The 17,751-nt window shown below is 38.8% G+C and overlaps 1 protein-coding gene, 1 non-coding gene and 2 pseudogenes across 6 annotated transcripts in view; 1 reads left to right on the forward strand and 3 right to left on the reverse strand.

The window, feature by feature from the left end:
• Window positions 1-2,346: 2,346 nt before the first annotated feature.
• LOC101436924 (F-actin-capping protein subunit alpha-1-like) lies at window positions 2,347-3,208 on the reverse strand (annotated as a pseudogene).
• A 4,225-nt stretch (window positions 3,209-7,433) lies between these two features.
• The window catches only part of SETX (senataxin), a 109,827-nt gene continuing 99,509 nt past the window's right edge, over window positions 7,434-17,751 (forward strand). For 3 of the 5 annotated variants that reach the window (XM_004468045.5, XM_058302154.2, XM_058302153.2), the window contains exons 1-4: window positions 7,434-7,732; window positions 8,668-8,779; window positions 9,901-9,959; window positions 17,181-17,364. In XM_004468045.5, coding sequence (XP_004468102.1) covers window positions 9,952-9,959; window positions 17,181-17,364 — 192 coding nt within the window. In that variant the 5' untranslated portion in view covers window positions 7,434-7,732; window positions 8,668-8,779; window positions 9,901-9,951. The remainder of the gene's footprint in view (window positions 7,733-8,667; window positions 8,780-9,900; window positions 9,960-17,180; window positions 17,365-17,751) is intronic. The other 2 variants (XM_058302148.1, XM_071216878.1) reach the window with 2 other exon arrangements.
• On the reverse strand, window positions 12,489-13,136 carry LOC101433083 (ras-related protein Rap-1A pseudogene; annotated as a pseudogene).
• Window positions 16,893-16,998, reverse strand: LOC111766436 (U6 spliceosomal RNA). Its single transcript, XR_002798489.1, has one exon. It is a non-coding gene; the product is annotated as a U6 spliceosomal RNA (small nuclear RNA).

Here is a 17,751-nt window from a genome sequence, read left to right on the forward strand (position 1 = left end):
CTCTACATTATCTTCTAGGATAATGTCCTTTATGGACCTGGCTTTTATGTTGAGGTCTTTGATCCATTTTGAGTTGATTCTTGTATAGGGAGTGGATAGGGTCTGCTTTCATTCATTTTTTTTTTCCCAAGCCAATCAAATTTAGCAGTGGGGGGTTGGAAACCAATTTTTTAGTGACACTAATGTTAATAAGTTCTGACATCCCACTACCATCAGACCAGCTCTCTTTCATTCTTTTGGTTATGGAACACCATTATTTTTTTTTTTTAAGAACAAAAGAGGTATATTTCTATTGGACTACCTGATACAGAGGATAGTGTGGTATGGATGGATAGTATGACAAATAATACAAATACATTTTATTTGAAATTAAAATGCTTATATAGCTCAATGAGTCACTTGGCCACACTCTTGCTTGACTGTGTTACTGAGCAAAAACAAAACTGAAGCACAATCACCCTTCTTTTCTGGCATGTATTTGGCAATAGGTAGGAAGACACTACTTGGTTTTTAAAAATCTGACCTTCCTTTAAGGCGCGGTCGTAGAAATATAAACAAGGTAAATCCATCATTACCAGTTGTAGCAGTTTGATATAATTGATGAATTCCAAAAAAGAAATTTTGGATTATACGTGTAATCTGATCTGTACCTGGGTCATGACTGAGTTATGATTAGGGTGTTGAGTCCCCACCCCTTGGTGGGTGGGGACTCATAGATAAAAGGCATGGCAAAGAACAGAGTTGAGGGCTTTTACTGTTGGAGTTTTGATTTTGGAGTTTGATGCTGAAGACTTAAACTGGAGCCCTGGGAAGTCAGCATGCAGAGGAAAGGGAAGCCAGCCCGAGGAAGGAAGGAACTTTGAAGCCAGTGTAAAGCAAGCCCCAGGAATGTAGGAACCCAGGAAGCCTGAACCCTCACAGACATGGGCAGCCATCTTGCTCCAAATAGACTTTGGTGAGGGAAGTAACCTATGCTCTATGGCATGGTATCTGTAAGCTCCTACCCCAAATAAATACCCTTTATAAAAACCAACCAGTTCTGGTATTTTGCATCAGCACCCCTTTGGCTGACTAATACACCAGTTGTCATATCATATCTATGTCACCTGTGTACTCTGAGACCAAACACAACACACATACCTGCCAATATATCTGGGAGGGGTTGTTATGTCACAGTTGGGTTTGTACTCTTGGCAGGCAGAAGTGAAGAAGAGTAATTTGGAAAAAGTTTTATATGCTATTTAGAACAAATCAATAGTATTCCCTTAAAAAACAGGTTATAATAGAAAGATACTGACTGGAAGTTATCCTTCTCACTTTGGTTCATTTTTAGTTTTTATTTGTGATTTACATAGTTGTTCAACTCATCTGCTTGTTATACAGCCCTGCACAAGATACCTATTACTCCTTCAACTTCTGCATTTTTCAAGCTTTGTATTTACTATATCCACAGTATGTCAGCAGTTCTTGAGTGTTAAAAAAGTAATAAACGGGTAAAAGTTTCTTCTAAAAATGCAGATGCATATAACTACAATGGTACTAAATGAGAAGAAGACAATGAGGGAAGGGAAAACAAAAAACAAAAAACAAAAAAAAACAAAGTCTTTGGATTTAAAAACAACTTTCCCAGAGAAGGGCCCTAAAAAGAACCTGAAAATCCTAATCCAGAATTTTGAAAATTACAGTTATGAGATGCCATAAGTGATAATTAAAGCAGTTGGAGGGAGAAGGATGAATGTGTCTTCCATTTAACTATAGTCCATAGAACAGTCTCTTTATCTGTTGGTGGATCAGTAAAAAACAATGAAGTACCAGAAATACTTTGCAGGATGGGGTAGAAAAGCACTGAACATATTACCTATCTGTATCAGTAACAGGGCTTCATGGCTGGAAAAATTTTCTAAACAATAAAATGACTCCTGAATAGAGGTCTCTCCAACACCAAATGTGGCAGAATTAAAAAAAAAAAAAAGATTTACAAGTAGATACAGCAGAGCAGAAAATTACAAGGCAGAGAATACAAATGAATAAAAACAATGCTAGGGTCTCTCTGCCTAGAGGGGCTCATACCAAATCTTGGTGTGTATTTCGGTCTTTCTCTCACATTTCTCAGCAAGCTTTATTCTTTCCAGTTCCCAAATAAATTATTTTTACTGGCCTAATAAAAAAAACAAAAACAAAACAAAACAAAAACAATGCTAAAGGCTCAGCTGTATTCCATGAGGTTAGAAAACCGGATAACTTTGAAAACCCTAGCAAAATATCACTCTTGTTTATAAACCACCTATTTATCATATGATCACACATTGAATGAATCCTTTTTTCCCCTACGTACTGAAGAATTCTTTAAGCATTCTGAATTTCTTTGCCAGTCTTGTAGCTGAGTATCTTGTTCCAGTAGATTTTGCTGTGGACAACTGTAAGCTGCCAGCACAAGGCCTTGAGTGTGGTGTCTGACATTGATAGTTTTCACTAATTGCTGATACTCATTTTCTGCATGCTCTAAGATTTTAATAAACTCCTTGGCAATGTGGACTTCATTTGAAATGGATATTGAATCCTGTACATCTTTTTGACTAACCATCTGAACATGGCCATTTTTATAATAGTGAACCTGAATTTTAGGCCCTCCAAACACCTGGGCTATAGGTAGTGTGATGGTGAACTTCCACTCTGATCTCCAACGACCATTCCAGAAGTTTCTAGGCTGAAACTGGTGGCTTTCAATACATGCAATAATAATCTGTTGCCCATCTATAGTTTGTGTAAACAGTATAGAAGCCGTCGAAATAATTATCTTTCACATGTGCCCTTAAAGCACTGTCACAGGATTCTTTCCAAGACTTCAGACCTCCATCTACCTCTTCTGGCTGGGGATCACTTGCTTCTTACTGTAAGTGATCAAACTTAAAGGAAATTTTGTTTCTTGGATCTAAAAATCTGTTATTACCCAGGTCGTCATGTTCTGTAATTGAGACCTGATCATCATATCTTTCTATCTTCACAGATGTGAACCAATCCATGTTATATTGGGCAAATGCATGTGCTGCCCATTCTCTGAGAAGATTGTGATTATTAAGCAGTAGCTGGACATCATTAAACCCTTCATTAAATTCCCCTGGGGTGCATGACTGATGAATTTAGCAGGTTTTTGTACTTTCTCCTCATCCCACACCTGATCCTGGAGGACTGCTCTGGCCCAGCCCATCCACCCACACTAGCTCCATTAATTTTTGACAAAGGTGTTGTGTTAGTCGGGGCCCAATCAGAAGACAGGAACCAAAAGTTATTTAGACAGAGGAAGTTTAACAAATATAATTAAGCTATGCAGAAAGAATAATTAAGGGTACTCTAGGGCTGAAGAAGAGTAGTACTCAAAGAAGGACAAACTTGAAAGAGGGGCACCCTCATCAGGTTAGTGTTTAGTTCTCCTTAGAGAAGTAGTTGCATCCCTTGAATAGCAGAGAAGTTTGCTGGGAAAGCAAGAAGCAACTCTCTTAATTGCAGGCGAGGCACAGCATTCAGAGGGAGTGAGTGTGCTGGTGCAGAGGAGAGGTCTGGAGTGTATGCCCATGACAAGAGGGCCATTGGAAAGTGATAAGCAGATTGGCCTAGGGCTGGTAGGACACTGGGATTGGGTTTGTGGTTTAGGCAGAGTACCATCTGATGTTATCACACCCAACTTCTGACTTAAGTTGCAGCCCCTGGAACCAGCAGAAGTCCCTTTCTCCTTCCATATCTCTCCAGCACCCTCTACTGAGAAAGCGTAACATCATGTTCATTGTAAAGGAGAAATGATCCATTCACTATTGCAGGGTGTGTATTGAGTGAAGAATGAATTTAAAACTGAGAGGTAATGAATTAATAACTGGCACAGGTGGGTGCCAAAGATGATAGTTTTGTTTCCCAAAAAAACTGTGCTGGAAGAACTGGAAATCCAATTGGAGGGAAAAAAATAGTCTAGATCTCTACTCCATACCATAAACAAAGGAAAAAATAGAAAGTTAAAACTATAAAACCTGCTGAAGAAACTGTAGGAGAAAATCTTCATAAATTATTAGGCTGGGATACAAAAACCACTAGCCATTAAAGAAGAAATTGATAAATGGGAATTCATCAAAATTAAAATTTGTCCTCAAAAGATACTCTTAAAGGAGCAGGTTTAGTTCAGTGGTTGAGTACTGCTTTCCCATGTACTAGGTCCCCAGTTTACTCCCTGGCCCCCCAGTACATCCAAAAAAGAAAAAAAAAGATACTGTTGAGAAAATTAAAATACAAGTCACAAATAGGGAAAAATACTTGCAATAAAATACATAATAAAGATCTTTATCTAGAATTTGCAAGAACTTTTAAACTTAAGACATAAATTTTAAAAGGGAAAAATATTTGTGCAAGCGACTTACAAAAGAAGATATAGTAATTGTCAATAAGAGCATGAAAATATACTCAACCTCATTAGTTATCAGGAAAATAGAAATTAAAATCACGAGATGTACTTCAAATCTACTGAAATGACTAAAATGAAAAAGATTCACATCTTTTGTCCATGTCTTGACAACATTATGAAACAAGTGGAACTCTTATACATTTTTGTTGGGAAGGTAAAATGGCCAAACCACTTAGGAAATTGTTTTGGTATTTTCTTATAAAGTTCCACTTCTGTGCATTGTCTGAGTTAAATGAAAAACGAAGTTTATAAAAAGACTCATACATGAATGTTCATAACAGATTTATTCATAAAAGTCCAAAACTTGAAACAACTCAAATATCCACCAATGATGGACAAATTATAGTATATTCATTTAATGAAATCCAGTTCCACAATGGTCGCAAAGGTATGAGTGTGGATGGGGAGACTGACTATAAAGTGGTGCAAGTGTAACTTCTGGATAAAGAAAGTGTTTTTATATCTTGATTGGAGATGGTTACATGAAAGTATAGAATTGTTAAAACTCATCAAACCATACTTAAAATCTGTGCATTTCATTGTATGTAATTATATATAAGTTATTTATAAATTGAACAATGTTGACAAAAATTCATGCAATCTGAAACAAAGGTGAAGATCAGTGGTAATGAAATAAATAGAAATTATTGTAACAAAAATTCAGTAATTTATTAAGAAGATATACATTTCAAATAGAAATAATGAATAACAGGCTCTTGGATTATTAATCCAAACAATGAAGAGGAATGAGTCACATGATCAAACAGGAAAAAATATTGAAATTTCTTTCTGTTTAGACATGAAATACAGATATATAAAATTCATAATACACACCTAAAAATGAGGACATATCTGACATCTGGTATTTGAGAGTCATCAATTCAGAGTATTTAGGTTCAGTCCCTATACCAGTCAACTTTAAGTGCTCTGAAATCTTACAGCTCATATATGAACGAAGCGATAGGTTTCTTAAATTTAACCACAATCCTAAAAATTTACATGACATTATCAAAATAAACCATGAAGTTGAAAGAAAGTTTTCTAAACCTCTAATAATAATTTACCAACTTTGCCAGGGAAAAGACTGAATTATCTGCTCTCTGTACAGAAAATCATTTTACAACCTTATTGTTATACAAAATGATGGTTAAAGTATATGCAGCCAAAATACGTAACTGCCACAGAGTTGCATCTGGCAGTTTAAATATTGTTATTTTTCTTGGCTTTTTGTTTTGTTGGTTTTTTAAAAGTAGTGATTTGTGTTAATTTATTCATTTGAAGTTATTTTCATTCCTAATTTTGTATTCACAAATTTTATTTCAGTAATTTTGTTTAAGAATAACTTTAGGTTGTGTAAGCTTAGCGCTCCATAACACCAGAACCCACGTTTGGATTGATGAATCTCAGGACATAAGTTTAAGAGCAGGAAAATGTACCCAGTATAATTCCATGAATATAAATTAAAAAGCATGCAAAATTTATCAACATATTGTTTACAGATACAAATGTGGTAAAATTATAAGGTCTAGAGGTAGCTTCAGAGGCAGGACAGAATTATGTCTTTGGTGAGCCCTAGGCACTATTTTCCTTCATGGGCATTTTCCTCTGTCAAAGAAAAAACTGCAGAGGACATTGTGAAACATCAAAGATGACTTTATTTGTAGCTACTCGGGTAGGGGAAAGAGAGTAGAAGTCCATTCCATTGAAACAGGGCAGCAAGCTTTTTAAGAGCTGTGAGTTGGAGTGGATTGTGGTGCAGTGGGGGGAAGGGTTGATTACTGGGATGGATGAGTGATTTACTGAAGTTGCAATTAAGACCACATGGTCCAGAATATGCTCCTTTTTGGCAATTAGGACACCTGGAGTCTGTAATCGTAAGGGTGAAGGAGATAAGGAACTACCTGGTTCAAGCTAAAGAGACAGTAAGGCCGTCTTGGACACATCTCCATAAAGAAATATTAAAAATTTTATCTTATGACTGTGTTGACATAAAGACATACATATTAATATATTGACATGTTCATTTCTTCCTTCTGATTTTATAAGAAATAACATTTCCGTGTGTTTCTGAAAGTATTGCAGGCCCTAGGCCCTGAGCTACTGTATCTAATGGATAAGTTCCCTGTTTAATGTTGTTTCTTATCCTGTGGTGACTATATTTGGCATTTTATTATTTCATATCTACTTTAATAAAAGCAACTTAGAGAACATACACCGAAAATTTGTTAAAAAAAAAAAGTCCAAGAATACACATTAAAATGTAAATTATGGTTATCTCAGAGAAATAGAAATTCAGGTAAATTTTTACTCTCGTTTATCTGTTTTTGCTGAAATTTTTCAACAGCCATCCAGACTCTTAAAAATTATTACATGAAAGTTTATCTTTAGAAGGATACACACCCCATTTACAACATAGTAGAGTTTGAAACAGGTTTGTAATTTTCCTCAACTAAATATGGCCAAAATATTTGTAAGACGGAAGAAAAAACAGAAAAAAAAAAAAGTCTTCGGCTCACACAATTTCAACTTTCGCCGCTACTGCCTAGATTGTTAAATTTCTGTAACTGGCACCAGGACTTTCGAATATACCATGTCCCCTTAGTGGAAAGTTCCCTCCTCGCCCCCGCCCCTCGTTTCCCCCACACCTATTTTTCCTCGGCTTGCTCCTCATCCATTTAAAGTTCTCCTAGGTAAGACCTTGCTTCCCAGACTAACCTATCTAATTGGGGTCATTCTTTCTTTCATAGCATTAATTACTATTAGTAATTTTTTTGTTTTCCCGTCTGCTCTATTACAGTATGAACTCGTGATTCCTCCTCAAGTGACAGCACATAAAAAAGCAGGACGGTAAGCGGCGCGCTCGTCCTACAATAAGTGCCCAGAACACAACACTCCCAAGATGCAGTCTAATGTGGAGCCCAATTCGCCGGTTAACAGCAAACTTTCCCCACCCGCGCGTTTCTGATTGGCCTTGCCGCGGCAGCCAGGAAGTGACGTTAACGGCAGCGAACCGACCGCTCGGGGTAGCCCAGTTGCCTCTTCCCACGCCCGGCTCCTGCGCGGACCAAAACAAGAAAAAAAGGGCAGGGGCAGGCCCGGGAGCGCACGGCGCCGCGCAAGGGGCGGAGCTTTCGCTCGCAGCCCCAGCCGGTTGGGTTACCGGGTGTGGGAGGAGGCTGAGCGGCTTCCGAGTCTCCCGCGGTGGCGGGCCCGGACTTCCCCTTTCTCCCGACTGTAGAGCGGAGGCATGGAGGTGGGCTAGCGGCCGGCGCGAGGCCGAGCGGGGTGAGGAACGGTGGACTCGAGGCCGCAGGGGGGTGTAGGCGCGCGTGCGTGCGGTGCGCGCGGGCCGGCGTCGAGTAACCGTTGCTGCGCGAGAGGCCCTGCCGAGGGGGGAGGGGCGGTGCGAACCCCGCCGCGTTCCTCGTGCGGGCCGCCCTGCCGCAGCCGGGGGCACCCTTTTGGCGTCTGTTGGGCAGCCCATCTTGTGCTTATTGCGTTTCTCGGGGTCCAGGGCGTTGGGACCCTCCTTCCTTCCCGTCAGCCTTGGTAGTCGACACCGCGGTCCAGCGTGAGCTCTTTCTGGTCTTGGCGCTGCGCAGGTTCCTTGGGGGGGAGTGGGGGAGGGGTTTGGTTGGGTTTCGTTTCTGAAAGGATCCGTCTTCTTGCCGCCGCCTCCTTCCTCTTCTGCCACGGGTCTTTCTCTTTGGAGAGAGTGGTTCTCGCAAATGGCCACCTGAGCCCTTCCTACCCCACCTGAAGGAAATGAAACGCTGACGAGTAAGCCGTAAGGGCTTTGTCCGCCCTCCACACCTTCCTGTATGATGGGTGTACTAAAGACCCTCAGGACCGAAAGTGAACGATTACCTTAAAGGAAAAGAACCCCAAGAGTAGGAAGAAGGGTTTGGTATTTAAAATGACAGACGAGCTTGTTACTGATGATACTACGGCAGAAGTTAGCAGTACATGCTAATTTGGGGGATTTTTGCCAAGTGCCTAGCTCTCCCCTCAGCGAACATGGGACTAGAAGTCCGAATCACCTGTCACCATTTATTCATTACTTGTGTGTCCACAGGCAAATTGCCTAACCTTTCTGAGCTTGAATACCTTCATCATTTGATAGCATTTGTCTCTACTATATAAGAATATGAGCCTTAGATGAGATAAAGAGAATAAAAACCACTTTATAAATGTCTATTTTCTTTTTTTTAAAATTTCAGTAATGTTCTATTGGGGCCAGAGTTGTATATATGAATGCATAACCTCACTCATTCGTAAAAAGCCCAGGAATCTCAGCTGAGAAGATTGCTTCTCTGTAGATCATTTGCCCAGGTAATTTTTCTTAAAACAAATATTTAAGACATTTCTCAGCCACTTAATGTATGCAAGACACTGGTGTTAAAAAGATATATCCTTGCCCTAACAGATTCAAATTTGCTGATGGTAGGGCAGGTGGATGGTAGAAGTGGGAGACGTATATGTACACAGTTCAGACCAACATGCTAAGTGCAGTGTTGGAACAAGTACAGGATCCTGTGGAGATAGGGAAGCAGATCATCAAATACAGAAAAGGAGAGGATGGGTCAGACAAGCCTCCCAGACCTGACCCTGGAGGAATGGCTCGCACATCTGGTTCTCAAACTTGGCTTTCTATTAGAATCACTGGTGGAATTCTTTAAAATTGAATCTGAATTTTAGCAATAGAATCTCATTATCTACTTTTAAAGTTCCCAAGGTGATTCTGATGGGCAGAGATATGAAGGGTGGGTTTTCAAGGCAGATAAAAGAGCTTCCATAAAGGCAGTGAATGCCAGACACAGTGAAGCATTTTTAGGAAGATCAAGTGAGGGAATGTGAATGTGGGGAACAACAAGAGATGCTGCTGAAGGCAGGTCTGGAGAGCTTTCTGTGTTGAGCTCAAAAGTTTGAATTTTATCCCCAAACTGGAGGACTTATTTCTGTTTCAGAAGTCCAATTTGTGCTTTGGACTCTGGCAGCATTTTGGAGAAAACGGAGGTGGATCAAACAAGAGACTCATCAGTTAGGCTTCTTTAGAAATCCAGGTAAATAGTGAAAATGTATCAAACTAAAGCAGTGGCAGTTAGACTGAGAAGAAAAACATATAACTAAGGAGGTGGATGCAGTGGAACTGGCAGAGATGGAGGCTAAGAGAAGAAAAGCATAGGATAATTCTCAGGTAACTAATTTGAAAACTGAATGGATGGTAATGTCATTAATATGGGGATTACAGGATGAATAACAGATCTAAGAGAAAGACTTCATTCTTTTCTGGTCATTTTTATTTTTTGGTCATTTTTGTCAGAAGTAGAGATACACCATATGCAGTTAGATTTTGAAAATATGTGTTTGGAGTGCCTTATTGAGTAGTTTATACATAGTTAAGTAATGCTTTAAGAATCATACATACATTCTCAGTCTTTGCTTCATTATAGGTAGTAGTTGAAGCAGTATTGATTTACGTCACCCAAGAAGGGGGTTATTGAATGAAAAGGTAAGAGTCTGGTGGACAAACATTTGGAAACTTTGATACTTGGGAGTGGCGGGGGGTCAAAGAAAGAGACAATTAATGATGGAAATGAGAGAAGGGAAGTGGCAGGAGAACTGTTGTCTTACCTAAGAAAAGAATGCATGGTTATTTTCATATACTTTAGTGGGATCAAGTAAAGAACCTATCATATTTGGTAATATACAGATTATTGGGGATGTTTATGAAAACATTCAACTGAACATGTGAAAGAAGCCAGAGTGTAAAGGAGATGAAGAAATGGGAAATTAGTCTAGGTTGCCTTATTTTTTTTTTGAGTTGCGGGAACTGGGGATTAAACCTTGGACCTTGTATATGGGAAAACAGTGTTCAAGCACTGAGTCACATCAGCTCCCCAGAGTTGGTTTTTTCATTTGTTTTGCTTGCTTGTTGTTTCTTTTCTTTTTTTTTTTTTTTAAGGAGGCACCAGGGGACTGAACCTGGGACATCCCATGTGGAAAGCAGGTGCTCAACTACTTGAGCCACATATGCTCCCCTAGATTGCTTTTTCAAGAAGCTTAGCTGGGAAGAGTAGAAGAAAGTGATGGTTCTTTGAAATTTGGCTAGCGAATTTTGAGAAATGATAACCTGAGGATAAGTTAAACCTTAAGCTATACGTCTGTTGAAATATCCTATGTTATTGATGAATGAACCCTCTTTTTGGTGCTTGGAAAATGGTTTTTCTTTCTGTTCTGCAGCTTGGGAATTGCCTAGACATATTAATCTGTGCTTCAGTAATGATTCTAAGTTATAATAATAATAAAATAGACCTCAAGAAGAACTCACAGAGAAGTGAACTTGGCCCAGTGGATAGGGCGTCTTCCTACCACATGGGAGGTCCACGGTTCACACCCTGGGCCTCCTTGACCCATGTGGAGCTGGCCCACTTGCAGTGCTGATGTGCTCAAGGAGTGCTGTGCTACGCAGGGGTGTCCCCCGTGTAGGGGAGCCCCATGCGCAAGGAGTGTGCCCCGTAAGGAGAGCCGCCCAGCACAAAAGGAGGAGTAGCCTGTCCAGGAATGGCGCTGCACACATGGAGACCTGACGCAACAACATGACGCAACAAAAAGAAACAGATTCCCGGTGCCACTGATAAGAATAGAAGCGATCACAGAAGAACACAGTGAATAGACACAGAGAGCAGACAACTGGCGGGGGGAGGGGGGAGGAAGGGGAGAGAAATAAAAATAAATAAATAAAAACTCACAGGGAGTGGATGTGGCTCAAGCGGTTGAGCACCTTCTTCCCACATGGAAGGTCCTGGGCTTGGTTCCCAGTGCCTCCTAAAAACAAAAACAACAAGCAAACAAACAAAAACCAACTTGGGGAGGCAGTGTGACTCCGTGGTTGTGTACCGGCTTCCTGTGTGCAAGGTCTGGGTTCAATTCCTGGCTGTGGTACCTCAAAAAAAAAATTCAAAGTTCAGAAGATTACAGGATTCAGTCATGTATGAGCAATAGTTTCTACCCAAAATATTATGATAGATCCTATTGAGATCTTTTGGGCTTAGCCATTGGTCCAATGGTGATTTTAGATTTGGGACATAACGTGATGGCCTTTAAGAAGAAGCATACATTTCTGTTATTGATGTGCTCTGCAGCAATATCCTCTGTATTTTGTAAAGTCCACGGCACTTAACTGTTCCATGGTAGTAGCTTCCATCTAGTTTGCGAAAATTTATTCCTGCTTTCTGGAATGTGGAAGTAGCCTAACTGATTGAAATAAAAAGCAGACTCCGTGGTTTTCTTAATACAAGTTATCTTTTGATGTCTTCTCTGTTAATTATTTTAAAGTACACAGCATTTTATTTGCATTTCAGTCTTTTAATTTTTTAAAGTTTAAATTGACTGTCCTCTGTATGTGCCAAAATCATGCTTGAAACAATTGTTTTTTTTGAAAATGTACTAAAATTTAATGATTCATAAAAACTGTAATTTAGTCTGAAAGTAAAACACAAGAAGCAATATTAGAGTTGGTTTAGTATGTTATATATTTTAGCTTTGAAAGCCATAGAAATCAGTTATCCCAGTTTTTTTTCTATAAAAGACCCATTTTTCCAAAGCATTATGCACAGTTTTAATTAGATTATAATGACAGAATGATATTTCATAATTTTTAAAAATATAAAATGAAGTCAATGACTCAAAAAAGTTATCGGATGCAATGACTTGAGGGGAAATTTCATAATCTATATCATTACAGATATAAAGTATAATGGTTCACCTTTTTAGTGCTTGATAGGGAAGAATCATGATAAAAAGGTCATGAAATCATTTGATTATAGTTGCAATATCTAACATTTGAAATGCACCCATGCTCTTGTATAATCTTATTAGAGTCGAGTATATTTATTTTCACATCTGTTATAACTGCTATCGCAAAGGAGAAATACTATTATCTTATTTTCCAAGAGATATACATAGAGCAATTTTTTTCTCCAGGGAACTTGTGCAAACCAATATAAGATCTAAATTCTTCACATAGTATATAAAACAGGAGAAGCCTCTTCAGATTTATTTTTTGAAGTCTGGAATGCTGGCACTTTCCAATTAGGCAGCAGTTCTTCATTCCTGTAATCTGGCTCAGAGCTGCTGCTTACTGTGGGTCTAGAGCAGCAGACATCATTTCTTTTTAGGTTTCTTCTTTTCGACTGGTGTTTTCCTATTTATCTGTCTGACCAGATGATAAAATATCTCATTAATGCTGATCTTTGACTTTGCAGAAGATTCTAAAAAGGCACAGGTACACCACTGTCTTGCTAAATTCTAGCCCTGTTCTTTGCCAACAACTCGCTCATCTTCCAGGTCACATTTATTGCCAACCAAAATCGTTGGAACATCTTCTGTGTCCTTAACCTGTAAAATCTGTTCCCTCAGGTCCTGTAAGTCATTAAATGTGAACCGAGCCGTAATAGAATATACTAGTGCAAACCCTTGGCCATTCTTCATATCTAAATCCCTCATCGTTATAAATTGCTCTGTCCCTTCTGTATCCAGGATTTCGAGCATACAGTATTGGCAGTCTACTTCAGCTTGCTTTCTGTAGGATCATATTTTCAACAAAAATTCCCTGAACAAATTGAACTGTCAAAGCAGACTTCCCCATGCCTCCTGAACCAAGGACCACTAGCTTCTACTCACGCATGGTGTGGTCTGTTTACTGACAATCCTCCCCATCCCCCGTCCAGCGCCTCCTCCCCCTCCTCCCCCCTCCTCTCCATCCTCCCGGCTATGGATCCTGCTCCGGCTCTGTGCGCCGAAACAATTGATTTTTGAAAAATCTCTTAATACGTTTAACTTTCTATCCTTAGATCTCCTAAGTTCATTCCCCATTTTGAATTAGATCACTGAGAAAAAAACATCATTTGCAAACTTTATCCCTATTGTTACAATAGTGGCCTTTCAGGTATGAGAAACTCTTTGAATGAAGTAATTTTATAATCTGAAAAGACATAGTGGAGACCCAATCCGTTATATTACTCCTTATCCTCTAGTCTGCTGCACCCTTGCACTATAAAATAGGCATTACTGGGAAACGGACTTTGGCCCAGTGGTTAGGGCGTCCGTCTACCACATGGGAGGTCCGCGGTTCAAACCCCGGGCCTCCTTGACCCGTGTGGAGCTGGCCATGTGCAGTGCTGATGCGCGCAAGGAGTGCCGTGCCACGCAAGGGTGTCCGCGCGTGGGGGAGCCCCACGCGCAAGGAGTGCGCCCGTGAGGAAAGCCGCCCAGCGTGAAAAGAAAGAAGCAGCCTGCCCAGGAATGGCGCCGCCCACACTTCCCTTGCCGCTGATGACAACAGAAGCGGACAAAGAAACAAGACGCAGCAAACAGACACCAAGAACAGACAACCAGGGGAGGGGGGGAAATTAAATAAATAAATAAATCTTTAAAAAAAAAAAATAGGCATTACTAAAATGTAATTAAATTAGAATTAGTGCCAAGAAAGTGCTGGATTCTCCAGCCCACCTTGCAGACTTCTTTTCCTCTGTTGAGTGCTGTAACCTATCATATTATCTCTACTCTGCTTTTCAGGAAGCTCCTAATTTAGGATTTTGTGAAATCAGGCTTCTGTTTTTATTTCTTTTTTTTAGTATCTCTTTTAAATCTTTTTTATATTATATGTATATTAGTGTTGATAGCTACCCCACATTCTTTTTTTTAGAAGCATGAGGAAAGTAAAAAATTAATATTTAATAAGTTGGGAAAAAATCACAGGAGATATATATCGATTATACATATGCATTGTATATTTATTTAATTGTAGGTATAAGAAATTAAGGAATTAAAATTTTTTAAAAATCTCTTTAGGAACTGGCATTATGACACAAAAGTTCAGTAAACTCTAATTTCTGTCAGGGTGTTAATCGATTTCTCATTAGCATAGATTATGTACTCTGAATTTTAGTGTGAAATATATTTAAAAAGCTCATTCTGCCAAGTTTACATAAAAAATATTCAGAGACTTGGGCTGGATTTCGTAACCTTTTATTTCTCCCCTCCCTTTCCTTGCAAGGAGACTTTAGATATTTTATCCTACTTGTCCTTCCCATGGAATTTTTTTCTTTTTTAGAAACATTTTTTAATTAAAAATAAATTTTTAATAGAGAAGTTGTGAGTTTACAAAACAATCACGCATATTGTGCAGAATTCCCATATATTACCCCTCCGCCAACACCTTACATTGCTGTAGAACATTTGTTACAAGTTATGAAAGAACATGATCGGATTGTTGTCACTAACTGTGGTCCGTGGCATGTACTTGGTATATTTTTCCCATACACCCCCTACTTTCCCATGAAATTTTAATATCACAGATAGTAAATGCTTACTGTGCTTTATACCTAACAACAGTAGGACTTTTTCATCTCCCGTGAACCAATTTTCATTCTTGAGGGTGATATCATTCCTCTTGAGAATGTATGGGTTAGATTCTTTCAAATTTATGAAATGAACATAGCAATTAACATTTGGGTTTATGACCACCACGCCACCCCACTCCCCCACCCCACTCCAGGCTGGTGTTTTACATCAATTGGATGGTTACTTTAAGGTCAAGTTTCTCCTGATCAGGTCTGTTGAAAAATTCCCTGGTTGGTCAGTATTTGCATATGTAAGGAAATGTCCTCGGATTCCCCTTGGATGTTGCAGTCTGGCTGATAGTTGTTAGATATTAGTCACTTTGGGTTTGTCTGTTTTTCTCATGATTACACTGGTTTAATCACAACCAGTGTACACAGTATACACAAACTTTAAGTTACTTTTTTACATTCTGTCAGGGCTATCAGTATGGCTTATGATGTTAATTTTGAACACTTGGTTAAGGTTTTGTTTGCCAGATTTCTCTGCTGTAAATTTACTATTTTTCCTTTTCCATACTCTTTCTGGGAAGCAATTCACTAAGTCCAGTCTACATTCAAGGGTGACTTGGAATTAAGCCCCCCCCCCTTTCTGGAATGGGGAGAATTTGGAATTCTTCATTTATATCAGTATGGATTCATGTATATTTATTTTATACTTTGGGTTATAATCCAGGATTACATTATTATGTTGCTCATGCTGTTTCAGCTTTGACCATCAGGAGCTCTTTCAGGTTGGCTCCTGTGTCCCTTTGACATGCCCCCATCCTTTTGTAATTTGAAGACTTTCATTCAGGCACTAAGAAAATGCTGCAGGCTCATCTTGTATTTTCCCTGCCCCAGCCTTTTTTTTTTTTTGTATCAGTACAGGCATTTGGTTTTATTTAGTTAACCATACACTGTTTACGAACAGTGAGCTTTCTATTGGCTTTCTGTATCCATTTAGTTATAGGGATTAAAAATACAGAATTTTAGCTTATTTTTATCATACCTCATTAGAGTTTATCCATGGAGCTCTCAGATTCTGGTCTCCCATCTTATTTGCCAGTCCTCTCAATTTCATGCTACCCGCAATTCTGAAAAACTTGCCTCATGTGTCTTCATTCAGACCTTAACAAATTTGGTTCTGGGCGGGGGCTTCCTCTTGCTTCCCATTACCATCTTGCTATTTTGTTCTCTTTGAGACTACTAGGACTTGGAAGATGTTTGTTTGTTTAGGAGGTACCAAGGATTGAACCCAGGACCTTGCACATGGGAAGCAGGTGCTCAATGCTGAGCTATACCCGCTCCTGGAAGATTGTTTCATTTTAACCCTTTCATTTTTGAGTTTAGATAGTGGACGCACTGATAGTATTATAAAAACAAATTATTTTATGTTGGAGATAATAAAAACCTCTAAGAATCAAACTTAGTAGCAACAGGTTAACATTTTTTTGTTATTAGAGTTTACCGTGCATTGAAGAGAATTGAGTTATTGGCAGCAGTTCATACACACATGTGCGTTCATGTATACGTTCTTTTTCATCAAGAAAAATATTTTTCTGCATAGGTTTTTGTTATTGGTACAGCTTAATATTTACGGAATTTTATATCCAGGAATTTCTGGGACATAGAACTTAGCCTCTGGGAATGTGAAAGTTTTCCTAAGCCTTTGACTTTGGTTTCGGGGCATTACTAGAACATTATAAAATCAGTACTTTGAAAACAGGTAATTTTCTCTCTCTACATTTTCTGTTAGTACTGTATAGCTTTGAGCTGTCTTTTGTAACACAACTGTGTATTGCCTTATATTTATTTCTAATAGTACTTTCATTCTATATTTTTCATGTGTTAAATGTAAGGTTTGTTTTTTTTTTAACTTAAAAAACTCAAACTCTGTAGTTTACTTAACAGTATTGTACCAATGTTAATTTTAATTCCTTCATCTTGACAAAGGTAGTGTAGTTAAGTGAGAGCATCAGGGGAAGCTGGGTGAAGGATAAACAGAAACCCTGCCATCTTTGTAACTTTTTAGTAAATCCAAAATTATTCCAAACATTTAAAAAAAATAGGGAACATTCATGAATTTGAGTGTTGTCTTTGTTCAGGGATGACACTAACTTCTCCGTATTGTTCCAGTTTTAGTATATGTGCTACAAAAGTGAGCACAAAGATAAGGTTTTTAAGAGTGGGCACAGATTTGAGTTTAGTCAGTGATCATTAAGATGGTCAGCAAAACATTCTGATTATTGTAGAAGTACATTTTAAGTTGAACACCACACAACACAGAATAGGGCTGAAGTGTTCTCTTTTTTCCTTTAGTCTTTAAATGTCATCTTTTCTGGATGTAGGTACAGAATGAGCACATGTTGTTGGTGTACACCAGGTGGTGCTTCCACTATTGACTTTTTGAAGGGCTATGCAGCCAAGAACCACTCCAGTGAATTTCAAACAGCTGATGAAGATCTCTGCTACTGCTTGGAGTGTGTGGCTGAATACCACAAAGCAAGAGATGAATTGCCATTCTTGCATGAGGTAATATAGATTCAGTGGGCAGTATTTTTCTGAGCTTAATAACTTAGAAGAGAACAAACTTGAACTTCGTTGGAAGAATTAAGGGAAATGGTGATATGATTTAAATTCTGAAGGCTAATATGGCCCCTCTAGTAGCTGACTCGTTGCCTGGCACATAGTAAACACTGAGTAAATTCTTAGTGACTGATAGAATTGAATTGAAACCTAAAGCAGAATTTTAGGATCCAATATGTCAGCCACCTTGGCATAAAGGGTCAATTTCATGAAAAGAGATTTATGGTTTGCTTGTGTCTTATCTCAATTTATTTGACATTGCTACAATCATGTATTTGTGTGGCTTGGGATATTTATTGATTAATAGTTGCGTTTTTGTTTTTTTTTTTTAGT

The sequence above is a fragment of the Dasypus novemcinctus genome, chromosome 8, assembly GCF_030445035.2.
Source record: "Dasypus novemcinctus isolate mDasNov1 chromosome 8, mDasNov1.1.hap2, whole genome shotgun sequence".
Classification (NCBI taxonomy): domain Eukaryota; kingdom Metazoa; phylum Chordata; class Mammalia; order Cingulata; family Dasypodidae; genus Dasypus; species Dasypus novemcinctus.